We start from the raw sequence: 27,903 nt of genomic DNA, 5'->3' as shown, positions 1-27,903 counted from the left end.
AAAACAAACAAACAAACAAATAAATAACTGACAAAAAAATGTATAAATACCGAGATATTGCTAGGTGAATTAGATTCTCTTCAGTTATAAAATAGAAAAAGTTACATAACAGGTAAGTTCCATAAACTGGGAGTTGTACGAGCTCTTTTCTGCTACTATTTCATTCATGCAAAATTCTCTTCATTCCAAAATGTCCCGAAAATAACATTAAACTAGCCGCTCTTTTCCTATATTACACAAAGACATTAAAGTTACTGCTATGCTAGGGGCACCATAGCTCAGTCAGTTGAGCGCCTGACTCTTGGTTTCGGCTCAGGTCATGATCTCAGGGTCCTGGGATCCGGTGGAGCCCTGTGTGAGGCTCTGTGCTCAGCAGGGAGTCTGCTCCCCCCCTGCCCTCACTTGAGTGCGGTCTCTCAAAAATAAACAAATCTTTAAAATAAAATCTATACTGTTCTTTATTATTCATGATTATCAAGCAGGTAAGTACCTCTGTCATTCTATTCTAGGGCTCTTTCCCTGCTGTTAAAAAAGATTGTAATCAGTTGTTCCCCTCTCTCCTACTTCATGACAAATGATGGGATGCATGCTGCTTTGACTCATTTTTTGACTGAAATGACTAATCACAATCACTGGTTTGGCCAAACTCAGTGGTCAATCCAGTTACACTGGTGTAGACACCAGTTTGGGGCACATCTCTACTGCATGGCTCCTCTGGGCACAATGACTTTCTCATCTGGTTAAATGACTCATTTTGAATACCATGTATACAATTTTGGTCAATATTGCATTTAATTTCATACGTAGGATCTGAATAAAAATAAATCAGACTCCTGGCACGGCAATTGAATGGCACAGTTTGAGAGAAAATCTAGGCCTGAGAATTAACTATTATTAGGTCTTTCAGTTGCCCTACAAAAATGGAAAACAATCATTCCCAAATTACTTTTTGAGAGTGCTGTAAGGACCGGACTAACTAGCTACCATTCTGTCTTCAACTCATGGGCCCCTCCCATAGGATCCATTCTCAGCAAGCTGAATGAGCTGCTGCTCGGGCTTCTCTAAATCTAGGATTTCTGGGCATGTCAGTCCTTCCACCTGAACCTTTATCCCGAAGTAGGTTTCCCTGACCAGATCTATGTCAACCTTTGAGATTATTTCAACCACTATTTCTGCTAGGAAGCCAATACTGTCTTTTACTAGGCAGAATCCGGTGGTCCCATGTTTTCTGCTCCTCGAACTCTGTACAGGCATCTATAAAATATTGCACAATGTGCTGTCTGGCTGCCATGATGGGCTATGTGTAAACACAAGGCAGCAGCCAAGTCTTTCTTTTATTGCTATCTCCAGCCCTCAGCGGACTGGCACATAGCATGCATTGCATATTTGTCGAAGGACTGAATGCTTTTAAATATTCGGAGATAGAAAGTACTACATGTATAATAATGACAGTGCAGTTGTTCTTTTTAAAAGAGAGAGGATAGAAGAGTATCAGAGCCAGGTCGTTGACTTGATTCACATGTCAGTAATAGAAAAATAACTGAATAGATGTCAAAGTTGTAGAAATCACCAAAAAGTAAACAATTGCGTTCGACTAAAAACATTGAACACAGGACCAAAACAGAGCTTTCAATGTGACAGTCTGATTTTAAGGGATGGATTAAATAAAGGAGAAATATCCATGAGTGTCCACATACATGCTCTTAGACATAAGATATAATACCATGTGCTCAGCTGTTGATATGCTCAGCCTTGTCACATGAGCAGGGAGCTGCCTCTCCAGCATATGCTTAGGGGAACTGGTCCCCCACTCCTGGGGGTTATCTAAGGCTGTGGGGGCATATCTGGAGTATAGCTGGCAGTGCCGCCTGTGCATTTTTACCACCAAGTGACAGGTATTGCATGACTTCTATACTTGTTGGCTTTGTGAACTTTTTTTTTTTTAAAGGCAGAAAAATATCACTGCTGTGGCATTGTTAACTTCAATCTAAGGGAACATGAGAACTCCCCTGGGACTTGAAATAAGCCTGGTTTTGAGCAAGGAACCCACGAAGGGTAGAGAGGAAGAGTGTGTCCTTAGCTTATAGTCACGGAGTTAGGCACAAACCTTGCATTGACAAGTTTCCAATCTTCCACTTGAAATGGACAAATAAATAAACTTCATGATCACTACTATCTCTTTTGCAAGGGAATTAAATTTTAGTTCTCCTTAATACATCCATTTGAAAGAAAATATGTTAAAATCTATTCTGTAGATGAAAATGTAAAACATTTTAATGAGGAATTCACTTTTTCAACAGACCCATTTGATCATAAGAATGTAAGCTCCCTTAGGTCAGGGACTTGGTATATCTTCTTTAATGTTACCACACAACATGTGGCCTCTACGGAATAAATATTGGTTGGATGAATAAATGATTAATAAGGGGAGTTTCCATTTTCTATTTTAATTAGAATCCACTGATACCGTGACAAAGTTACCCTGTGGAACACAGTTCCACAGTTACTCTGTGGAACAAAACAACGCCAACCCTTTTTCTGCCAGCATTCCCACCATGCTTTACACATAGTAACTGAACAGTGAATTGGAGGTTTCCTTATGCATATAAAACATCAACTGAATGGACATTCTCCATCAATAAACATCCACATTATATGCATATAGTGCGGATGGTAACTGAGGGGAAAGTCAACACAAAGAAATGTGGGGCGTATATGGAACAACAGTTATGAGGATCCGTAGAGCAAAAGTATGGGAATGTTATTTATTAGAACGTATAATGGGAACATGGCTTGAAAGAATCTTGTTCAGCCACATTCAAATACTGCATCCCATTCCTGAATCAAAACCCTAAGCATGACAGAGAACGCTTAGAAAAGTTTCAAAGGACAGCCACAAAGATGATTAAAGGGCTAGGAAAGAGGCCTATGAAGAGAAGTGAAACAAATAGGGATTATTTATCCCGGAGTAGACAAGTATGACAAGTGCCTTAATAACAGTCTTCATATATAGGAAGGATTATTCCCTAGAGGATGCTGGCTACCTGTTTTTTTTTTCTCCACTAAGAGGAAAAGGGGAAATGGGTTTAAAAAACAGCATGAAGAATTTAGGTGAGATGGCATTAGAAACTTTATTTCAAATGAAATATTTTGCCCATATTAACATAGTAAAATTTAGATGGTCTCTTAGGGGCTGGGCCATCGTCAGGATACTAAGGGCTCTCTCTAGGTGTTTATAAGTACCTTTGAACACTGTTCTTTCATAGAGTTTCCTTTCAATGCATTCAGTAAACACATCTAATAATGGTTTTACCACAACAGCCCCTTCCCTACAGATTTTTTTTTTTTTTTCAGTTGGACTTAGTCAACAGTGGCAGTCTGGCTGCTACTGCCGTGTCCACTCGTGAACGTAGACAGGGACGCAGGAAAGGCTTGCAGATGGGGTGGCTAACAGAGGGGGACTTGAAAAAGCCGCCACAGAAAATGGCCTTAGGCCATGTGTCATTTGCTGATGAAGTGAGGTTTGAAGAGAAGGAGACTAGTAGCTACCAGGCCTACGAACACCTTGTACAGATCACCTGACAGAGACGCTGGTCTCCGGGGAGGCCCAAGTATTTTCATTCACAAGTCACGAGTGGCCAGGTGCAGTACAAGCGTACGAAGTCACCGTGGAAAAAACAGGCTCTGCGTGGAGAAGTCAGAACTCCCAGACGATCTTCAGTGTGGGAGCAGCATGAAATCAACACAAACTTTGAAAATGCTCAATGTGTTGCTTGGCAGCGTTTTAACTATCTTTTATCAAATCAGTCAAGAGAATATTCTAGTTTCTTCAATGACTATTAAGTCATTGTTATTGGCTTGGGTGAATGAATGCAAATGCACATTTACACATTTGGTGTTGAGAAAAATTTCTCGATGGAAATGAAAGTTTTGTCATCTTCCATTCATCAAAGACAATTTTACCATTGCTAAGGGAGTGTAGGTGGTCAACATTTTTTTTTTGTCCTCTTCAAATAAAAACCTCAGATCAGTTCACGTGTGAGATTTTTTTTTCTTCTTCTTTTTTTTTTTTTTTTTAAATTCTGAGCACAATTAAAGGTGAGTTAAGGCTCTGGTGGAAATCTAAAGAGCATCGGCAAATCTGAGCACTGCTCAGCTTTTGAATTGCTTTTCTACTCCTCAGTTCTTTTAAATGGTTTTCTATGGCAGGGACATTTTTCTTAATTAGTCACAGCTAATTAGTGTTCTGGCATAGACAAGTAATCAGAAATGTCAGAGCTGCAAGGCTACATCTCCCTAATCCTTTGATAATAATTTAGCCTCCTGGGAGGGCCCCAAGCTGTGGTAAGTAGTGACTGACAATAAGGCAAAATTAGGTGGGCAGCAGACCATTAGGATAGAAAAAGAAAAAGCCCTACCCAACCCTGCTGAGCACCATCAGGCAACTGACTGCAGTGCCAGATGAGGTGCCTGTTTAAGCCTGTGTTGTTAATTAGCTGATTCTACCAGACCTGCCGCATATGTCCAGGTGCCTCCTGCAAAGATGTGTGTTTCTGGGAGTGTGCCAAATGACAATTGTGTTTCATGATCACATTTCAAGAATATAAGTAAGAAGTCCACATATTTCTTGAAGATTCTTTTGAATTATCAAAGAAATAAGATCAACACGCTACACTACATTTTCTCGCAGAGGTTCTTTTAGGCAATTAGGCACGCGCATCTCAAGTTTCTCAGGTTTTAATTCACCAACAGCTTAGATTCAAATGAGGGCCTCTGGCTGCTCTAAGCTGCGTCTGGACTTGCCAAAGCTGTTTTGGCACCTACTGTACATCAAAAGTAGATCCTTTTATAAATTCTTATACTTACAAATAATAACTTCACATTAAAATAAGGATTATTAACAAAAACGAACCAGACAGCTTAATTCGAGGGGAGAGGGTTTAAAAAGAAACAAACTTTGAGGGGGGAAAAAAATAGTTCAGGAGCAAGCTCTGGACGGTGTTTCCTGAGGCAGACAAGGCAATTCACAGAACGAGTTTGACTATGACTATCTTAAAAGAGGTCAAACGACTTCAGTGTGAGTCCAAATACTGTAGGTAAGAGGAACCAGAAATTCAAACAATTAAAACAAAAACAAAAACAAAAACAAAACACACCTGGGAAACAATGTGTCACAGCAGCTAAATTAACACAGTGCTAAAGGTAACACAGATCACAAGCAGAGATCACTTTTTATCTACCTTTAGTACACTGCGAGGTACCAGGGTACAGAATATCACCATGCTTAGAAACACAGGATCTCAACCAGCCTCTAGTACATTGTCGCTGGACTGACATTATCCATCCCTTTCTACTGATGAAGAAAAATAATGGTTACGACACGAGAGAGTGATATTAACATTTAATTTGAGTGTTGATAGGAAAATCATGGTTGGGCATAATGGTCCGACAGTTAATGTCTTACATTTGAATTCTTTTAAATATAGAGACAACACCAAAAAGAAAATCCTCTGTAATGGGAATCTACACCAATTCATGTAGTTTAAGTAACAACTTCCTAGTCATTTGAAAGTGAAAGATTATCGAAAAGAGGAAAACTGCTATTTTTAAATCGACATTCACATATAAGAGAATATACCTATAACATCCTAGAATTATAAGAAATGCAAGGAGACAAAGAAGTCTTCAGTTTTAATGGGCTGCAGCCTGCATTCCCAATAAAGAGGCTGATTACACACACAAAGAAATTTATCCAAAGGAAAGGACTGAAAAAGTAGACCGTTCTAAATACATACCACCGAGGGCATCCTGGAAGGAGAGATCTATCCAGCAGCCACTCTTATCCCTGCTCTGTTGACTTCAACAACTCTCGTGAAAACGACATGATAATAAGCTGAATCTTTAAACACATTAAGAATAGTAGGGTTGATCTAACTGAAGATAGGTAAATTCCTGAGTCACAGAGTTTGGGAACTGGTGTGAAACACTACACGCAAAGACTCTGAGCATTTCTGCCCTTTCTTATTTGGGAGTCCAAAGACAACAGCACAGAAACGGAAAGTGAGTTTTATTTTGAGAACCATATTCTCTTGTAATAGGTTCCCTTTTTTTTCTTTGTATGTTACCATATCTTAGTTTAGGTCCATTTTACTTAAAATGTTTAAATTAGAGTTTCTTTACTGAAAAGAATTCTTTTCAGGGAAAGTTCTGAGAAATTAATCCTTTATAAAACACTATTTAGATGAATATAACTAACTACCATTTAAAGAATTACTTTTAATTTTATGAGACATCACAACAATATTTTAAAAAAATCTCGTTGAGATGAAACTCTTCAACAATTAAATATTTAATCAGTTTATAACACAAGAGAACGTTTAATCTGCATGATTTACCAATTAAATCCTGCACCCTGATGTGTCTTCAGCAACCTGGGAGCTGAAATGAAATTGTTTCAAAGGGATTCTAGAAGGGCAATGCCCAACACATGTACAAAGGTTTAGAGAGGCAGGTAGGTTTAGGGTGTATCCTGGACATAAGATGTATTTCAGCGAACCCCTAACTACCTCCAGGTTGTAATACACTTGGACACCATCAAACGACCACAGAGGGTGCTCTAGGGCAATTACTGCAGACGTCAGTTTTGACTTTGGAAACACCACCACCACGTCTGACCCAGAGAGCCGACGCTCTGAAGGGGCTGCCCAGCTTCTCTCCTGACACGTGGGCACCGGTGGCTGCCACTGTGTGTCCTGAAGCCTGAGCGTGGGGGAAGGAACATCGTAGTAGACATTAAAAATGGAATTTAAGAACTGGGAAATCTTTGTCACACTCCTGGATTGGGATTAGACGAGTTGTAGATGGTTTTGATTTGATAAAAACTATCAAAGGTTGCTGACAATGATGTTTTACATGTAAGAAAAAAACCACACGGGGGTAAGAGAGATTACATACAAAGCAGAAAAACCTTTGGGTGAATCCATGATCTCTCTCACTAGAGGAGAACTTCCTTAAGATTTCTCTTACCCAGAGAAGACACATTTTTCTAAACTGAAAATGTAAACTTAACACGTAGATTTTAAACTTACCATGTATAACAGTGACCATTTGAGAGGAAGAGATAGTCTCTGTTTAAAATATTCTGGTCACTCAGAAAGACTTAGCATGAATACGGAATAGATGAGTTTCAACTAATTTTCTAAATTTGGGGTTCAGAGCCCTCGTGGTAGATACATGGAGTGTCTATGGCACAGCTATTTTTTAAAAATATAGAATCTTTCTTGTATTTTATCTACTGCACTTTCTATTCCTTCGTGGGTGGGATACCCTGCGTTCACTCGGCCATGATAAAAAAACTTACGAATTGCTACTCTGAGGTGCAAGACTCAGCATCCAACCAGCCCACTAATTTTTGTCACCACTGCTAAAGTTAAAACAAATTTAATTTAGTTGGTTTAAAATCTGGAAGATATTCCAGAAACCATCTGGAAGTCTAGACCAGTTTCTTCAGTTTATGTGTACTAACTCTTATGTGTCTTAAGGAGGTGACATTACTCTTTTTCTTTCTTAAAGATTTTGTCTATCTATCTATCTATCTATCTATCTATCTATCTATCTATCTATCTATCTATCTATCAAGAAAGACAGCTCATGTGTGCCAAGTGAGTACGAACGGGGGGAGGGGGCAGAGGAAGAGCAAGGAGCCATTGCTCCTGCTGAGCAAGGAGCCTGATGCAGGGCTCGATCCCAGGACCCTGGGAACATTACCTGAGCCAAAGGCAGACGCTTAACCCACTGAGCCACCCAGGTGTCCCAGGTGACAAAACTTGCTGAAACTCACACTGACGATCAATGGCGGAACTATGGCTGCAACTCAGGTCTGTGGATTTCTGGTCCAGCCCTCTTCCCACAGTACTGTTGTACTATTTCAGATTTTGTAAGTCTGAAGTATGGTAGAGATAGCATAGCCTTTGAAACTGGAGAGACATAATTCGAAGTCTGATTCAACACTTGATAAGTCACTTATCTTCTCTTACCTGAAAATGAGGACAAATGGGGAGGATGGCATCTGGTTCAGCAGGTTAGAAATGATACAAGTGAACCACCTCATCCATTGCCTGATACACGGAGGTGCCCTGGGAATGGTGCTGGTGGCAGCTACGGCTGGGAGTACTATTTTTTTAAAAAGATTTTATTTATTTGTCAGAGAGAGAGAGAGAGGACACAAGCAGGGGGAGCGGTAGGCAGAGGGAGAAGCAGGCTTCCGCCGAGCAAGGAGCCCGATGGGGGACTCAATCCCAGAACCCTGGGATCATGTCCTGAGCCAAAGGCAGGCACCCAACCGACTGAGCACCCAGGCGTCCCGGGGATCACTATTTTGATACTTTGAGAAGATTAGGGATATACTTTAAACTCAGTTCCTCCTATGAACAGCATGAACCTGCACTGTTCTTAGACTTTTTAAAAATTTTATCTGTGTTATGCAAAAGACGTTTTAGAAGTTTAACCACTTACGGAATGAAGTCGAATGTCTTGGTTATTTGTCCTAAGATTAACTTTTTTGATCTTCCAAGGGTACATTTAGCTTTATAGTTTCAAGATTTAATGTAGAAGTCTAAGATTATCCTATTTAGGGTCTTGAAGATAATAACAAATTTTAATCCTCCCTCTCTTTAAGACTTTGGCGATAAGGAGCAAAAACGCTTTCCTTGGAGACCAGCACAGTAATCATAGCGGCGCTAGATGCTCGGGGCCGTACGGGCTGCGTACGGACGGCTGTAGGAGGTACCATTCTCCATTGCAGGTGCACCCCAAAACGATGGGCACAAATCGAGGGTACTGGTCATTATTTGGCCTTAGTCACTGGTATAGTTATTTAAATAGAACCCTAAAGTATTTCACTACAAATATCAGGAACAATTAAGATGCTTAATTGATCAAAAAGTTTTTGAGGTCAGAAACACCACAACTCTCAGGGAAAGTTTGACAGAATGTTCAATAGTATTTTTTCCATGAGTAAAGCATCATGCAGAAAAAGATTATTTAGTAAAACACGCAGGTGTTAAAGTGTTGGTACTGGAGGCAGGATGAGTGTGTGTCTTCAGAATAATTGTTTTATAGAAAAATGTTGCAATTTGTGGTATTTCCAAAACTAAGCTAATCTCATTTGGGTTAAAAGCATGTCCTTCTTAAGGAGTGAAGCTCTCATACTGCATGCCCAGAAAATGGATCCCCTATACCCTTATCTGGGTTGGCTCAACCACTACGTGTTGATTCACTATAGGGCATGTGCAGGGATGTGTGTGTGTGTGTGTGTGTGTGTGTGTGTGTGTGTGTGTGTGGACATTTTCCTCTGCATCTGAAGTTAGGAGTCTGTTTCCTTCCTTTCCTTTCCTTTCCTTTCCTTCTATTTACTTCTTATTTTAATTGGAATAGCAAAAGTTTGTCATGATCCCTGAGTAAAATCGTTCTCTTCAATCTTTTTTTCTGTAATAGACTAAGGTTGCCAACAGTATTTATAGGGTCATTATTTTCAACTGTTTCTTGACACCTAACAATATTATTTTAAGCTCCAGCCAGGAGGATTTCCAATAATTATATAATGTCTCTCAGTAATGATCTGTTGCTTAAGATACACATTCTGCTTTACCTTTCAACACATACTTGATAACCTCTCATTTACTAACTATAATTGAGGCAAATTCAGTCTTGGCTAATTAGGGGCTCTTAGTACCCCCTCATACATGTTATTCTTGATGACATATCAATAGAATTAGGGTCTACTTTTTATTTTTAATTACAGTAATAAAAATGTGCAATTTAAAAATATTAGAATGTTTAAGGACATTAACTATTTTACAAATAACAAGTCCAGTGTTCTACTGGGGATATGCAAAATGACAAAACCCTCACAACCAAAAAACAGAACTGCTTGTCGAGCATTCCTTTCAAAAGCAAACCTACAGCCATGTCAGATGCTTAGGTATCAAAGGAAAGTATACCTAACCAGGACAATTAAACTAGACATAATTTTATGTGTGTGTGTGTGTGTTTTTAAAGTAAGCTCTACGCCCCACGTGGGGCTTGAACTTACAACCCTGAGATCAAGAGTTGCATGCTCTACCAACTGAGCTAGCCGGGCTCCCCTCAACTAGACATCATTTTAATGTTGGCATCCTTGCGTCCACTTCAGTTAGCTCCATCGTTTATCATGGTCACACACAAAGTCTTTGAAAAAAGTTTGGTGAAAGGGAGGGAGCTGAAGTACATAATATCTTTATAGAGAAAGAAATTCTACCTGTTATGAACTGATGGCCAGCTTTGTAGTAAGTAGGTCGAGATGAAAAATTGAAGATGTTAAGAAAACACACACACACACACACACACGCACTCTCTCTCTCTCCTACCTACAACGGCCTATTTCCAGATGAGTCTACCTCTTTTCATCACAGACTACGTGCTTCAGCTATGCTAAGAATAAACATAAAGGGAATAACACCAATCCGATTTTCCCGTTCTGTTCAACATTTATGGAAATTACCACGTAAGCAAAAAAAGTAAAAGAGAATCTGGAAGTAAAACATATGCTTGTAAATTCAGAGCAATACCAAATGGAAGAAGTTGCTAATATGGTTTCAGTATTTTGTAAAAGAGCCAGCTGGATAGATGATAATTTTTCTACCCCTGCAGGGCATCAAAGCTTTTAGGAAATCATTCTTTTCACACATATTAACACTTAGCTTATTAAAACAGACGATACTTTTATTGTAAAACAGCCCGGGTAGAGTCTGGAAGCATGAAATATGAAAGGGAAGGCGCATTCTGACCACCCAAACTGACAGACAGGGAACACGGACACAACAGATCACGGTGAGGAGGATGACGCAGCAAGACCTTCCGTGCCTGCCGCAGCGGAAGTGTCGCCGCGAAGCCCGCGAATTGCTGTTATGAAAACATTTGCAGTAACTTGCATAATTAAATGAAACTGCCAGAAAAGCATTTCTAAAATGCAGGGGGAGGCACATAAATAAATACAGTTCAAAGCAAATATTCCATTTCAGAATCGGCACTGTGGTGACTTACGGGAAGTGACATCCCAGCAAAGTACCATTTCCTTTGACTTGACTGTTAAATAATTACAAATAGGTGACAACACTGTGATTGAAATGGATTGCTCTCTTAGTTTCCTTGACAGATACTAGACAAATGAAACTTTGTGGTCATGCTCTCTAAAACTGCAATCCCCCATTTCTAGGAGTTGCCATGGGTAAATGAAGACTTCTGTCCCGAAAGAACGGCAGGGTTATATTGCTAGCGTGCCTCAGTGCTGTAAATCGAGATAAAAAATGTTCAATAACAGTAGAGTGGCAGGTATTTGCTTTTACGGCAGCTTAGGTCTTTGTTTAACTAAAGAGCATTATATTGACTCAAAAAATTTTGATGAAAGAGCCAAATCCATTACAACATGATTCTGTTTACGGAATGCAGCAAAGGCGAGTGAAATGATGCTGTACACGGTGATAAACTGGTTATCATCTTGCTTGTTAAAATTAACCTTAGAAGGTTTTTGAGACTCTCATTCTAGCAGTGACAGTTTTCATGTACAAAAGAAGCCAATTAAGGCTTCTGTCAACAGAGAAATAAAATTATCAACTATACGAGCTGCATAGAAGAAAAAGGATCAGAAAAGGAGTCTGCTTTGCAAACATACCATCGAAATGCAATTTTTCCTGCACATATTTCTATGATGCCAGGAAGCCTTGCAAGGGCAGTTACTTACATCAAACAGCTTTTCTATATACATTTCCTCATTGATCTTTTCTCGAAGAATATCCTGGTTTTGCCGAACAAACATAATATAGGTGTCTGCCAGATCCATTCCTGGTTTCTGTTGTGGGGGAAAAGCATGGGGAATAAAATATCAGGTCTCAATTGTGAAAATACTATTTAATCACGACCTTAGAAATATTTCACTATATCATTTCAAAATTTACATTAGTAAAATATGCTCAATACCCAAATCGGCGATGAGCACCTTCAGTAAATTCCATAATTAAAATAAATAAAGTTTATTATTGACGTCTGTAACTTGAGGTCATAGTTATTTGCCATTACTGAAAGGATTAGAGACATGTGGTTGTTAACTACTAGATAATCTTTTTTTCTTTAGGGCTATCTTGAAAGATTAACATGCCAAGTATAAACGAATGCGTTTTTTAAAAAAGTCCCCAGTTGAAATAATCATTTCCTAATTGCCAATACAATTTATTGTTACTATTTCTGGCTGGTTATCCATATATATTAAAGACAAAAATGTCAGTTTTCCTTGGATTGCCTTCCTCAACTACTCTAGGTGCTCAAGGCATGAGAGCTAAATTTCCTTATTAATCTGAGTAAAATATTATTAGGGAGATACTGGGCAAAAAAATTTAATGGATTACAAACTGAAATGTAAACCAAAATTCTGAGGATTACTCATTGCTTCTACTCATTCCTATTTATCAATACTATCTCAAACATCTATTTTATTTTAGAAATACAGTAAGAATATTGATGAGCCAGTTTCCTAAGAAGACTCTAAAGTGTGAATCAGATAACCTTCTGAAGTTATCCAACATCTGGTGTCTTGTCATGTGAGAGGAGATAGGGCGGAGTCTCCAAAGCAGTCTCAGGAAGGGACTAAAACCTAAATGGCTTCTAAAGTGTTTTCCTCCCGGACTTTAATTCTTTTATTGGGTTTCAAATAGCTAGGCCCGTTAATAAAAGTACTCATTTGAATGATCTACGTTTGATCTGTACTGAGTTATTCATCTGATTAGAATATGGCATTAATAATAACAAAATGGTGGAGCTGAGGCCCAAATGAGTCAGTCTTGTATCATTTCATATCCATAGAATGTACTTATAACCTCATCAACAGACTCATTTTGCTGAAGTAAATCAGGCGAAGAAATGAGGTGAAAGAGAATATGGGCCATTTAACTATTACCACTGCAGGAAAAACAAGGCATACCGCTGAGTGTTGTGGTAGTGCTTCCCCTTAAAAGAAGGACAAATAGTTTTTATTGCTTTTTTTGGGGCGGGGGGGAGTATATTTTATATACAATGATAAAACTGCCCATCTCTTTACCAGTGTACAGGATAGGCAATGAACAACTCATTAATAAAAATTAATTTGATTTTTTGGTAACGAATTTATTTCTGGGTAATGAGAGTCACAGGAAGCTCTTACGGCTCTTATATTTGGCCTAAAGTGAAATATAATCCACATAAATTCAAGGATCCTTTCAAACATGACCCAATATAACAAACTTCATTGTTAGTTATAATTTGAAACAACTACTTAAATGTCTTCCCCAGTCTTTCCTTGAAGAGCATCTACGATGTAGGGAGTATGTTTCAAACCTAATGCAGGCAACTTATCCAATTCATTCCTACATTATTTTTCTGCATAATTCTCTTAAGCAATGTTTGAGAGTTTGAATAAGATGACAAGGATAACCAAGAGGGAAACCTAGGCTGTTTCTTCTTTTCTTGGGGAAGGTGTATATATCAGTTTTTCCAGTGAAGAGGCAGGGTAATTTGTACAAAGTTTACTACTATTAATACTCGAAGACAGCTAACCCATAAGATAAGTACTTCTCTCCATGTTTCTCAAACTTTGTCACAACACTGAAGAAGAGAACATTCAGAAACCATACTGCCACAGAATGAAGATGACAAGAGAACACTTTTCTTTTTTTTTTTTTTAAAGATTTTTTAAATTTATTCGACAGAGATAGAGACAGCCAGTGAGAGAGGGAACACAAGCAGGGGGAGTGGGAGAGGAAGAAGCAGGCTCACAGCGGAGGAGCCTGATGTGGGGCTCGATCCCACAATGCCGGGATCACGCCCTGAGCCGAAGGCAGACGCCCAACCGCTGTGCCACCCAGGCGCCCCTAGAGAACACTTTTCTATGTGTAACAGATAGTGTACAGGAAGGTAGCTCAGCATGACCTTCGATCAGCTGCTTGGAAACACACTACTATGGTATACATAATCCCAAGGCAGCTGGGCACAGCTTAGCTAAACTGGGAGTTCAAGAATAGGAAAACGAGAGGCTTGCTTTCTCTACCATTTCTCCCCCCAACCCAACCCCATTTTTATTTCTTTCGACACAAGAGTAGGCTTACAAGTCTAATCCAGTCAATCACTTGACCCATCAGACTCATTGGAAACTAAGCTATAGCTTGGAGGACTGGAGAACACTGACTTTAAACACTTGCCATAGATTCTAAGGTCTTTTGTCCTGTTTCTTTGATCCCTTTCAAGATAACATTTGACATAATGAAACCCCATCCAGGAAGAGTTTATCTTCTAACATCTAAAACTAACAAACATTTTGTGGTTTAAGCCTAAAAGAAAATTAAATGCTGTTCCCTTTGGCAGACCCAAGGGATAGGATACTGAAATCTGTAGGTTGAGACAGTTCTGCACTTCCTAAGGAAATAAGAATCTCTTGTTAGGGTGTGAAGTAAAGCTCATTTAAAAGTTTATTTCAACAAAATTAAGTGCTTATCTTTTTGTTTTGTTTTGTTTTTTTTTTTGTTTGTTTTTGAAATTATATTTTCTCCCCTTTTGGCAGATTAAGACCCACTTGCCTGGAAAGCAAAACCTTGCATTCTTACATTTCTCATTAGCATTATTTCTTTATCTTTGAGCTGTTTACCTATTCTTGAAACTGTGACATATGGGAATTTCACACCTAGTGAATATATTTTCATGTAGCTGTGGCATGAGACTATAATCATTAAAAGAATATACACAAGTTAGAGTAACTGCAACAGTTGGTGACATTTACCAATTAGAATTATAGTTCTTTATCCTTCCTTTAGTGTATGAAGGGTAATTATCTCTGATAAATTGCTGAAAAAGATGTAATTTTCCTTTTAAACAGTTTCTACTTACAGTACAAATGTGTTTGGATAGAAGACATTATCACTGGTTCAGTGCTCCTTTGTGCAAAGACTGTGTTTTATGGCAGTAAAATTTACGTACTTTGGAAGTCACTGCATCTAACTCCATTATTACATGTTATGCATTTAATTTCATCATTACATGGTCTCTTATTAGGAAATGAAGTTTTGTTAAAAAGTAAAAACTGAACACACGTGATTAAGTTTTTGGGGTTTTTTTGGTGTGTCGATGACTGGGATGCACGTGACTGCCTGGCAGAGACAATGAGTTGCTACACGTGCTGCTGCGGGGGTGGGGGGTGGTCCGCTAGCCTTAGCAAAGCAGACGTCTAGTAAACTTCAGAAGCTGTCGATTTGGATGAGTTTTTTATTAAGAATATTGTGCTCTAGAGAGCTATATTTAGAAATCTTTTCTATATTGGTAATTATAGCTTTCTTAACGAAGAGGAGAGAAGAACAATTAAAAATCATGGAGCAAGCACTCTATGGATTAAATGCCACTTAGAGTCAATTTTTTTTCCCCATTCCCTCATTTAAAGCTCTGAGATCCTTGGTTCACCAAGCGCTAACTCCTCCACCTTGTTTATTAGAATAGTAATCTCTAAATCAAAATAGGAATTCTCGAATTCTAATTTGATGCAAAAAAAGAACAAAATTCGGCTACCAAAGTTATAGTAAAAGGACACAAACATCTAAAAGCTTCCCCCATGAGCATCAAGAAATCAATAAATGAGGAAGGAAATGAAGTGTGGTCAGGGGAGTGCCCCTGACATTGGCCGCGGAAGTAACAGAATACACCAGTGCAGTGAGTGCATAAGTTTAAGTAAGGGTGCAGGTTCCAGCAGTTTTTTTTTTTTTTCCAACCATTAATCACTAGCTAACCTAGTGAGATGAAAATGCTGTTGAGAAAGAGAGAAAAAAATTCCTTGTTAATTATATGCTGCAAACGCTCTTACTTCCTGCTGCTACACCTAATCCCACAGGTGCAAGTCTTCACTCTCCCTATTCATGGGTAGGTGCGTGCAGTGCTGCAGTCATTTTCCACAGCAACGGATTTAGATGCAGAAGAAGCCGCTTAACCTTCCACGGGAGGTTAACAATACACTATGCAAACACTGTCATGGTGTCTATTTAACAAGGAGACAATTTTTTAAATATACTATTCCACTCTCAAAGATGAACTAGAAGCTACAGTATAATTGACTTAATTTGAAAGTGCACTTCTCATAACCTACAAAAGCTTGCCTTGAAGAAACAATCAAGAGTGGAACTGTGATATCCTGGTTTACGATAATCTGCAAATAGGAATCTTGTGAGATTTAAAACAACTGCAGGTCTCCTCAGTTTGAAATTGTAACAGGAGCAATTTCGATCTCAGCTCCAGCTTGTCAGATTCAGAAGTAGTGTGTAATTGATCATCGGGGAACGGAGGACATAATTCTACAAACATATAACTTATCCCAGGTATTTTTAACAATAGATATCTTTCTTTCAGCGTGTAATATATTCTTTATTACTTTGGCATTCATGCAGCAGTTTCTACAGTTTTCCATTTGAGTGAAAATGCTCTTAAAGTTAAGCTTTTCAAAAGCATTTGCAGTAGGTTAAATAAATGATACATTCTCAAAAACTTAAAAAAAAAACAGGTTTGAGTATACCTACGATGATTATGTGGTAAAAAAAAATATTCTACCAATTTTGTACAAAGTAGAATAATTGTATTGTATTCGCATAGAAAAGCAAAAGGAAATAAACAGAACTAAAGCCTTCAAACTAGATTTATACCATCTTAAATATTACAGAAGCCCAGGAAGAGGAATAATTCACAAAAGCCGGGAGGTGGGGTGGGGGGAGAATGTGAACCATGAAAATGTTACAAGGATATAAAGTTTTCAAAATTTCCTAATAATAGTTTATCGAACTTAAAACCAATGAAAAAAACCCTCATTGTTCTTAAAAAACAAACAAACCCTCCAAACTATTATTTCAAGCAGTGAAGTGGCCAGTCACCTTTCTCTTTGTTAATTCAGCTATATTCAAAATTCTGTTAACACTATTATATATTTTGACTCCAAACTGGAAAGCAGAAAATTCTGAATTTAAGACAACGGTGCCCACATCCACTTGAAAACATCTTTTAGACCTGGAACATGTATGTTTTAAGTATGCACGTTTCCTTTAGTCCTACATTTCTGAGAGAGAGAGTTCCATTACTCCAGCGTTCTTCCTCTGGCTACGGGTTTTCTGTCTGCCCCCTGTGAGTACAATTAACAGGAAGCATGTTCCTACCATAATGCTATGAGAGTATGTCACATCAGAATCTTCTGTAACTAATACTCTTATACCTTATGTAGTCATATTGCTTTCACTCTTAAATTTACATGGATGCTTCACACTATTTCTTCTACATGGTGATATATTTTATTATTCACAGATCTAAGAATTTGCATGTACATGTACAAACACTTTGTTGTATCACTGGGGGAAAAAAAATCCTTCCAAAGATGAGGTTCTTTTGAGTACTAAAAGGGATACTGAATAATAGTTTAAAACATTAGCCTGAAATACTCAAGGAAAAGAGGCAGGTTGACTTTGAACTGAGATTTAGGGGCTCCATTTTAATCTTATTATGCCTTGAGCATTTGACACTGTGAGCTTCTAGTATTTCTCTTGCTACTTCTGATCTGTAATAAGGATCACTAACATCTCAGAGTTTGGAGGAATGGGTGCTGATACAGGACTACCAGGCAAGGAAAGTGCTCATGTGTGTAGCACATAATTCCTTTATACTCTTATTTTCACGAGTAATGATTATGATGATGATGACGATGAAGGTATTCAGTCTCGCAGTTTATAACAATGTTCACTAACCTCTCCCTCGTCTGGCTACAGTTATGATGTCAACCATAGAAACTACACTGAGGACTTGGAGACGTGAAATTAAAATGCAGTAGGTATTATTTCATTTAGCTTTTAAAATTCAGATCGACTGGGATTGATTTACTCAGTCCCAATTTGGAACATGTCAGATTTTGGCTTAAAGGAGACTTGAGGATGTTTGAATGTCAAAGTCTGGAGGCAGTCAGTCCATGGACTTCCCTCGTATGAGAAGAGCCAGCCAGCCAGAACAAAACGAACGAAATAAAAAACAAAGGAAGAAAGATGACAGAAGCAAAATGCGTGTCTAGGAAGGGCAGCAGGCAACCTCCTCTGCTCTTACAATGGCGAGACTTTAATCTGGTCCCGGGGTGCCTCTCTCCCTCCAGGTGACTGCGTCCCAGTGGGCAGGTGCTCCACTCCCTGGTTCTGCCTGGCTCTCATTCTGACCGAAAGCACTGAGTATTCACGTGGCCTTATCTAAGAAATAAACAATATCTGAAGCAAAGGAAGGAGGGAAAATACCATTGTCTCTGAACTGACCAATGATACTTTTATTTTTAATAAATTTTAAAATAAAAAAAATCTTTATTTAACTGTTCACCATCACCAATGGGCACTAACATTTTTTTAAAGTAATCACTACACCCAGTGTGGGGTCAAGCTCACGACTCCAAGATCAAGAGTCATATATATACCCTCACAACTTAGCCAGCCAGGTGTGCCGTGACTATATCTTTAAAAGTCACCACTGATATGGGGCACCTGGGTGGCACAGTTAAACCTCAACTCTTGGTTTTGGCTGGGGTCTGATCTTTGGTGGTGAGATCTAGCCCCCACGTGGAGTGCACTAAGTGCGGACTCTGCTTGGGTTTCTCCCTCATTTTCTCCCCCTCCCCCCTGGCACACACTCTCTCTCTCACTGGAATAAATAAATCTCTTTAAAAAATGTTTTTTAAAGATTTTATCTATTTATTTGAGAGAGAGAGAAAGAGAAAGAGAAAGAGTAAGAGAGAGAGAGAGAGAAGGTGTGTGTGGGGAGAGGGGCAGAAGGAGAGGGAGAAACAGACTCTCCCCTGGGCAGGAAGCCAGACGTGGGGCTTGATTCCAGGGCCGGGAGATCATGACCTGAGCTGAAGGCAGACACTTTAACGAACTGAGCCACCAGGATCCCCTAAATAAATAAATCTTGAAAAAAAAAATTAAAAAATAAAAGTCACTACCGATATATGCAAGACTGCTTATTCCACACATTTGCAATATTTAAAAAATCAGAATCTCCTTTCTGTCCTGGGATCCCATGATGTCCTAATTGATCTTTTAAAAATTTGCCCATGTTCAGGTTCAATCTTTGCTGTCAAATCGGGCTTTGACAAATACATAGTATCATGTAACCATTACAGTGTCACACAGAATAGCTTCACTTCTCCTAGAAGTTTCCTGGGCTTCGCCTAGATGCTTCACTGACCTTGAACTTACGGCGACCACTACTCTGTTTTATAATCTTTATAGTTTTGCCTGTACTGGTAGGTGATAGGTGTAGCCTGTTTTCAGACTGGCTTCTTTCCCTTGGCAATAGGCCTTTCGGATTCATCTATATCTTCGGGGGGCCTGTTAGCTAATTTCTTTTTCCTCTTTTTTTTCTGGATAGTATTCCAGTTGTCTCATTCATCTATCGAAGGGTATTTTAGTTGCTTCCAATTTTTGGTGATTATGAATCCGTTTGGTAGGAATATTTGTGTGCAGGTTTTGGTGGGGATGTACATTTTCCGGTCAGCTGGATAAGTACCTAGAATTGCAACTGGTGGGTTGCATGGTGAGACTGTTTAGCTTTGTAACAAACGGGCAGCCTTCCAAAGCAGCTGTACCGTATTACAGTTACACCAGCAATGAGTGCGAGTCCTTGTTGGTCCCTATCCTTGTCAACATCTTGCTATTGTCATTTTTTAAAAATTTCAGCCACACTAATGGGTGTGTAGGGGTACCTCATTGTTTTAACTTGCATCTCCCTAACAACAAATGACGTTGAGCATCTTTTCACATGTTTATTGGAGAGCTGTATGTCTTTGTTACAGTGTCAATTCTGATATTTTGCCATTTTTCAATTTGGGTTGTTTTCTTGTTATTTTTTTTTTAAAGATTTTATTTATTTTTTCGACAGAGATAGAGACAGCCAGCGAGAGAGGGAACACAAGCAAGGGGAGTGGGAGAGGAAGAAGCAGGCTCACAGCGGAGGAGCTGATGTGGGGCTCAATCCCAGGACTCCAGGATCATGCCTTGAGCCGAAGGCAGACACCCAACCGCTGTGCCACCCAGGCGCCCCTTATTGTTGAGTATTAAGAGTTCTCTGTTCATTTTTGATACAAGTTCTTTGCCAAATACGTGTCTCTGGCTTGTCTTTTCATTCTCTTGACAGTGCAGAGTAGTTAATTATTAAGTCCAATTTTCTCTCATGGATGTTTTTGGTGTTGTCCCTAAAACCTCATCACCAAACCTAAGACCACATATATTTTCTCTTATGTTTTCTTCTAGAAGTCTGCATTTTACTGGTAGGTTTTTGATCAGCTTGGAGTTAGTTTTTGTGAAAGATGAACCAGTGTTCTTTTTCCTCATGAGGTTCTCCTTAAAAGACTGCTTCAGAGAGGCGTATCTGCTGGGGTTTTAGCATGAAAACCAGTAACAGTCAACAGCGACTTATAGCCGTTGAAGTTGAGATTCACAGGCGTCGGTAATAGAGGTGTAATGTCCAGACCTAAGGGAGAAACTCCTCCCTGAGTAATCTGCCATGGCCAGACCATGTCTATGGTTTAGTGTGCTCTGCTGGGGCAGGGGGGCAACTTGACTTAATAATTAAATAAATTAAATTAAAAAATTTAATAATGGTAAGCTGAATCCACCTAGAGAGTGATGAGTGACTGGCATGATAAAGAGCTGGGGTACAGTGGTTGTAGCTGTTCTAATGTGTGTCTGTTTCTCTCTCTCATCCTTGACACTGAATGGCTTGTGGGCAGTCAATGTATATTTTCATCATGTAAGCCTGGGACCTAGCTCTTAGTGTTAAATAAATACTTAGTGAGTTCAGTGAAGAAATTGAAAATGTCTAATATAGAAAGTACGAATTCCTCAGACAATATATCCCTTTGAATAGCCACCACATCCTTTGGGAAGAGGAGGCATGATTAATTATCATCAAATATTTGAAGGGCCGTCATGCAGAAGAGGGATTAGAACCAAGGTAGAATTCACAGAGGTACAGAATTTCAACTCATTATAGGTAAGAGGAGGCTGCCGCCTTTTGGTAAGCCTGCAATTACTGAAAAAATTAAAAGAACCTGAACGAATCTTTGTGAGGGATATCAGGAGGGGCAGTTTTTGCACTGGGAAGGAGAATGAATGACCACTTTCTCTATCTTTCAAGTCTGAAGCTTGATAAGGTCTAACAGATCTCGTACGGGGTCAAATTAAGAACTTCAAATGCCCTGGGGCGCCTGGGTAGAACAGCTGGTTAAACATTCCACTCATGGTCTCAGCTCAGGTAATGATCTCAGTGGTCAGGAGACTGAGCGCTCAGTCCGGCTCCTCCACACAGTGTGGAGTCTGCTTGAGATTTTCTCCCCCTCTCCTTCTGCCCCTCCCATGTGAGCTCTTTCTTTCTAAAAAAGAGATTAAAAAATCTTAGAAAAAGAACTTCAAAAGCCCTAAGAACAAATATTTATGGTGTCCCATTCTATTTGTATTTCAAAATAAAAACAAAGCTATATTATAAAATGTTAGGAATTCCGATGAATTTCATGCGTTCCTATGATGATGTGTCTCTTTCTTTTTAAGATAGGAAGTACAAACTCTCCTTAATTTTCCCTTTCTCTCTTTTGTGCTGTCATTTTGCAAGACGCTACACCTGTGATTATTTCTGCTTATTGCCTGCCCAGTGCTGGTTTTCTGATTCGAGGTACAATACAAGGAGTATACCAAGACTTCTCTGGAATCATCTGTGAAATAAAAAAGCCTTGTTCCAAAGAAACCCTATGCAAAGGCAGGAAAGTCCATGGCCTTTTCATTTAAAATATCCATTTATACTCTTAACTACAGAGAGCAAGTGGATGGTTACCAGAGGCGAGGTGGGTGGGGGATGGGGGGGAGTAGGGGATGGGGATTAAAGAGTACATCTATCATGATGAAAAAGAAGATAAAGATATCCACTTATAATAATTATGGCAGCGATAAATCTGGGGACTATTTAGTCCATAGTATAATATGTGGTTCTGCATTTTAAAAATAAGAGCCATCTACAAGTGCTATACACAGCTTGCCTGTCCTGAAACCACTGACGTTCAAAATGACAATCGGGATGTGACGCTACCCAAGCACAGTCTTAAGTAAAGCTGAGATGACTTATGTTCCATTTAGTTTTAATTTGTAAGTTTTATTTTCATTGTGCTCAAATTCTTTGAAATGTGATACATATGCCAAGATATATGATTAAACAGAACATATTAGGCCTTGATCATATATGTGATAATAGGATGAAAAATAATTTGCGAAAAGTAATTTGTTAGGATTATCAATTTAAAAATGCTGCGCTAACTTGTTGATTTATCAGGTGAATTTTCTAATTGCAGCTCGTGGTATCTTAATCTTTGAACAGATTTACAGGTTACAAATTATTTCCCAAGAATTGTATGAAACATCAAATGCTAAAATAACTGAATATTGATTTACAACACTTTTGTATTTAAAAAACTCATCCTTTAACTGGTTTCTTTATTGTCACTTTAACTCCTGTAAGAAACCTGTTACAGCTTCCATATAAAGGGAAGAGACAGTGAGTATTTTTCTATAAATGGTATGAGGCATTCACTACCCAGTCCTAGAGTATTAGAATTACCCTCTGCAACTAAGCTGACATGTTCTCATAATGACTTGACCTCCGTAAGAGTTCCCAAGTTAAAATGGAAAAAGTACACTGAAATAATCATGTCAAGCCTTCTTCTGAGGGTTAGCACTTGCTTAAGGAAAATAAACTGCTCCCTGAGGGAATGGCACTCACTTTAAAGATCTGAAATAAACCTGTGGTAAACCATAATTATTTAAAAAAGAATTATACACACACACACACACACACACACACACACACAGTTTTTAAAAGCAAATAAAAAATACTTACTGGAACATCAACATATTTTGCAGCTGCTTTCACCTTAAGTGGAAAAGAGACAATTATGAGAATTATTTTCTTAACTGTTAGATAAGTACTATGACAACAGTCAAAAGACAGCAGACGAGAACTCATTCAAATACTTACAGTGAATGACAGAATGGATGAAAAGAAAGTGCCTTCATCATATCTTGATAGCTTAGATAACACCCCTTCCAACACTGAAACAAACTGTAATTGTTTATAGTGAGTACTTAGAATATTACAAATTAGTAACAGGGCGAACAATTTCGGGACCAGCTTCTCCTGCAGCACAAAAATCCACAATGAATAAACTGACAGTCAAAGGGCTGACTTGTAATGTTTACTCTTTCACTTTGAAGATGAGCTCTAAGGTCCCTTTCCTATTGCTGGAAATGATACACAAAGTTTTTTTTTAAAGATAAAAGAGTAACATGTAAACATGTAACAGCAGCCTGGTCACTGAACATGTGAGATAATTTAAACCGTTGATAAGTAACTTGAAATTCCTGAGACTATTCCTTAAAACAATTTTCAACTTCAGTAGAGATGTTTAGAAGTCATGATGGTCAAGTGTAATCAGATTCCTTCCTTTCATAGATCACTTGACCATCTATCTACAGAAAAGGTTGAATCAAAATGACCAGGTAATGGAAGGAATGTGTAGCATTCGAGGCTCCTGTGACCCTGCAACGAAGTCCGACATTAGTTAACAGGCATTTACCAAGTAGTTCTAATAAGGACATAAAGGATCAAATCTGCTTTCAGAAGCTTACGAAGCAGTTGGAGAGCTAAACCAGATAAATACTCTGCAGGGAGAGAGCACTAAATTGAGCTTAATATAAGCTCCTGATTCCACACTGACTACTATGTGGACTCAGGCCAACCACTGCACCAGTCAGTTCTTCTGTCACTTAAATAGTGTGTGTGTGTGTGTGTGTGTGTGTGTGTACACATATGTACGCGCGTGCACTGTGGGTGGTATGGAATTAAAATTCGTCTCACAAGTGTTTTACATTTCTACAATTTTATATTTCTCTGAAGCTAAAGTGAAGACATGTATGCCATAATATGATTAAAAATGTAGGGAATTATATTTCATTGAGTGGAAACATTAAGACTTGGCACTAAGAAAAAGAAATTAGTAGGAATTTACTGCCGTGCATCTTTCCTCTTTAGAACTAAAATAATATGCACTATTGACAAATTATATACTCCCAAAGGGAAAATACTGACAAGGTTTTTTAAATACGAAAAGGGAAATTAACGAAGGCTGGTTTTTGTTCACATAGCAGCTTCTTCAACAAAGTGATAATAATTCTAGGGACACAGCTTATTGGTCTCTGGTGACCACAGAACTCACTGAGAGTGCACAGGAGATAATCTTTTCTCTATGGCTGGTCAATTACTGCAAAATAGTTTATGCAAAAGAAACAAAAACTTCCCTATAGGTTTCTCCATCACATCATGTGCGACATGATGTAAGAACACGGAAACAAAATCAGGCAAACTGCTGACTAGAATTGTATTTTCAAAGAATGAAAATTATGTATGGCTCGTTAGTTATCCTAAGGGATACAAACAGCAAAAAACACAAAATTACAAATTGCTCGCAACTAAAAGTCAATTTAGCACTTTCTTCCTGCCCATTAGGATTTCTTACCAATCACAGCTGGCTAACTCAACTTGATGTGGTTTGCAAAGACCCAGAAGACCAATACTCCAGGGCTATGTCAGACCAGGGGAAGGGAATTCCAAACTTAATGGCCCTCTGTGGAAAATGCCTCATCTCTTCCAACTCAAATCTTGAGAGCCAGTGTGTGCTGGGTGATCTCATTTGCCACGAGGAAAGCGACAATTGCTATGGTTACCAGACTACCTGAGCCAGTGAAGGCTCTAGCACAGCACCCGGTTCTCGGTGCCCTCGAGTGAGTATATGTGTACACGGGTAAACGGTGCTGAGGGACAAGGCGAGGTAGAGGCAAGACGCCTGCGGACGGACTTAGAAGATCTTAGCTCAATTGCAGCCCTGACAATCTCTGGCTACAGGGCAGCGGCCTTGAGCTTCTCTAGCTGTGGCATACTCATCAGTCGAAGTGGGAAAATGACAGCCATCATGTCCCTCTCGCAAGGATCAGTGAAGACCAGCTGAGATAATTTATGTGAAAGGACTGTGAGAACAGCGATACTAAAGAAATGTAAAGAATTAATATTATTGATATGATTAGCTAAATCACTATCCATTATACAGGTCTAAGAACCTCTGTACGTTAAGTCACAAGTTAATGGGGGTTGCCTTAGGATTGTTCGGTGATAAAGAGTAATAATGAGTTTGGTTATTGGCGAGTGGGTCTAATTCGATTAAAAGATCCCGACTGAGGTAGAACAGAGCGTGAGGATGTAAATCAGAAGACCTGTGTTAAAATCCCATTTGTTTCAAGGTTGTTTGGCTGACAGCACAGGAAGGAGGCTCTGAACATAGGTGGTCTGGCTCCCAAGCTCATGTTCTTTACTGTTAGGGTTACGCAGTTGTAAGCATTAAATAAGTAATGTGCCCAACATATCAGTACTCAGTAAATGTCATTTTGTTATTATTGAGCCCCTAGTGTAGGAAATATAGACACTTTATATCTTAGACCTTTCCTTCCCGGAACACACAAACTACTGGGAGAGACAGACGTGTATACTAGACGTGTATACTACTGGTCATGACAGTTAAGGGCCAGTAAAGGTGGGCAAACTGTAACTGAAACCTGAGGAGGGAAAGCATGACTTCTAACTGGAGGATGTCGTTAAGCTGCCAGGTGGCACAGAGGCTGAGCTACCTTCAGGATGGCAGAAGTGGAGGGGATAAAATGACACTTGGGGAAGCAACTGTTGGTGATGATTTTCAGGCAAAATGTTCCCCACTGTAGCAGCTGGCAGCCTGTCCGGCTCACCTTCTCTTGAGAGTACCAAGCAGCACTGGGTCGTATCTGTGTAAATCCTACATGAGGACTGGGGCGTCCGTGTCACAACATTCTTTGCCTCCATTTTAACAAGAGCGGAGAGCCTCTCCTTGAGTTCCTCCCCACCCCAAATGGCCCCTGGGGAGGCATAAGCCAGCAGGGACCCCATGTGCTTACATGGCAGTGAACAGCGTCTGCCCCCCTGGGACCAACCAGCTGAGCCATCCAGTTCCTGCAGGAAGGCTGTCTGTGAGATTCCCACGAGGCACATGCAGAAGAGTGGCCTCAAAACCCAAACTCTATTAAAATCAAGACTGACTAATAATGATATATTTTCCATCTGGCTGTTAATTGCACAAAACAGCAAGATTCCAAAGAAATCCAGTTAAACGCTGGGTTTAGTTGCTGTGTCTTTAACTGCTTCCTGTGAACTTTCTCAGTACAGCTCAGGGAGTATATAAATACTTAGGGGTTTGCCTTGTGCTCTCTGTTCTCCTGAGGGTGTCGGGTTGGAATGAAACACTGTAATCTCTTTGTTTCCCTGCTCTTTATTGTAGATGCCATTTACTGGGTTTGTTTGAATAATATTTAACACCTTAAGTCTGTCTGGGTAATTACCAACTTTACCTCAAATGCACGCTCTCAAGGAAATTAAAGATGAAAAGCACTTTGAAATGACTAGTAGAATGAAACACGAAGTATGCCACAAGGCATGGCGGGTTCAATTTCCTGTTGAATTTTAACAGGGTATAAGATTCATTTTCCCACATGTATGGAAAGTAGACCACAAATTCTAAAACGTTATTGGGAGGATTCCAGCGATAGATTGGTGGGTTCAAAACACAGTTCCTGCTTTTTCAGCTGTCATTCACGAAGTAAATAAGGGATATTTGCATCTTTTACACTGCAAGTTATAACATCCTCCAGAAAGAGATTCATCCAAATAAGACTGATCATGAAAAACTAAGTTCTTTCCCTTCCCTCTCTCTTTTTTTTTTTTTTGCGGGGGGGGGGGAGAGGGTTAGTGGTGCTGGAGATATCTATTAGCAGATGTTTTATATTTATTCGGTAAGATCAGGACTAGCTAGTATTGTTAAAAATCCACATGGAACCACAATACCACGGACTGGAAAAAACCAGGTTTCCTTCCCTGAATCAGAATGTTAATGTTATGATACAATGCAATTGTACCTTCCTCATCCGCTTTTCTCCAGCTGTGAAACCACTTCTTTGAACCTCTGTTCCATCTGACTCCCAAAGGTCTTTCCAGATTTTCTGTATCTGTGTTAAGGACGCATAATATCTGAGTGCTCACTTCGGCAGCACAGATACTACAGCCGGCGTGATATGGAGATTAGCATGGCCCCTGCCCAAGGATGGATAGTATCTGACAGCAAATATTTATTTGTAACATACCTCGTTCCACAAAGAATCTAAGACAACTTCCAAAAGGGCACATCTAGCACGGACATTGGTAAATTCTCCACACTCCTCTCCTTGTTCCTTTTTTCCTTGTCCCACAAATAGAATGACCTATCGTATTTTGTATTGCCTCTCTCCTAAGGGCTCTTAATAATCCTTTTAAGCATATAGTTGGATTTCAACAGGTGTCTTCTGAATATAGAGCCTTGATCCAAATGAGTAAATTTAATCAAATTAATCTTAGCATGAGTCGATGAGATATTTTAATTATAGAATCTAGGTAGTCAGGTTTGATGTACCCTCTGCCCATCTTACTCTTAAGAGAAATTTAGGGGGAAACATTCTAGGTTATCAGAAAGAATATATCTGTGTCTGTATATATTTACACCTACCTCTATGCCTATGAACTCAGTGAGGTAGCGTGTCTTCTTTCCTAAATCCCTTTTTGCAATAATCAAGGATTTAGTAGGTTGAATAGGGCCCTATGCTCTTTTACTTCATACCCAGAATTTACTGAGCCCCGTTA

The 27,903-nt window shown here is 39.2% G+C and overlaps 1 protein-coding gene and 1 non-coding gene across 9 annotated transcripts in view; one reads left to right on the top strand and one right to left on the bottom strand.

Annotated features, from left to right (window-relative positions):
* The window catches only part of CADPS2 (calcium dependent secretion activator 2), a 513,174-nt gene that overhangs the window by 13,695 nt on the left and 471,576 nt on the right, over positions 1-27,903 (bottom strand). For 5 of the 8 annotated variants that reach the window (XM_087860859.1, XM_087860855.1, XM_087860854.1 and 2 more), the window contains 3 exons: positions 23,134-23,217; positions 22,996-23,028; positions 11,780-11,887 (listed from right to left, as the gene is read on the bottom strand). In XM_087860859.1, the coding sequence (XP_087716985.1) occupies positions 11,780-11,887; positions 22,996-23,028; positions 23,134-23,217 (225 nt within the window). Of the gene's footprint in view, positions 1-11,779; positions 11,888-18,788; positions 19,020-22,995; positions 23,029-23,133; positions 23,218-27,903 lie in introns of those variants that run through there. The other 3 variants (XM_087860857.1, XM_087860856.1, XM_087860858.1) reach the window with 2 other exon arrangements.
* On the top strand, positions 27,263-27,364 carry LOC148110354 (U6 spliceosomal RNA). The gene has a single exon (XR_015724089.1). It is a non-coding gene; the product is annotated as a U6 spliceosomal RNA (small nuclear RNA).

The sequence above is a fragment of the Ursus americanus genome, chromosome 3, assembly GCF_024610735.1.
Source record: "Ursus americanus isolate L20-20 chromosome 3, mUrsAme1.1.p, whole genome shotgun sequence".
In the NCBI taxonomy this organism is placed as follows: domain Eukaryota; kingdom Metazoa; phylum Chordata; class Mammalia; order Carnivora; family Ursidae; genus Ursus; species Ursus americanus.
This window is presented reverse-complemented; position numbering and strand designations above follow the sequence as displayed.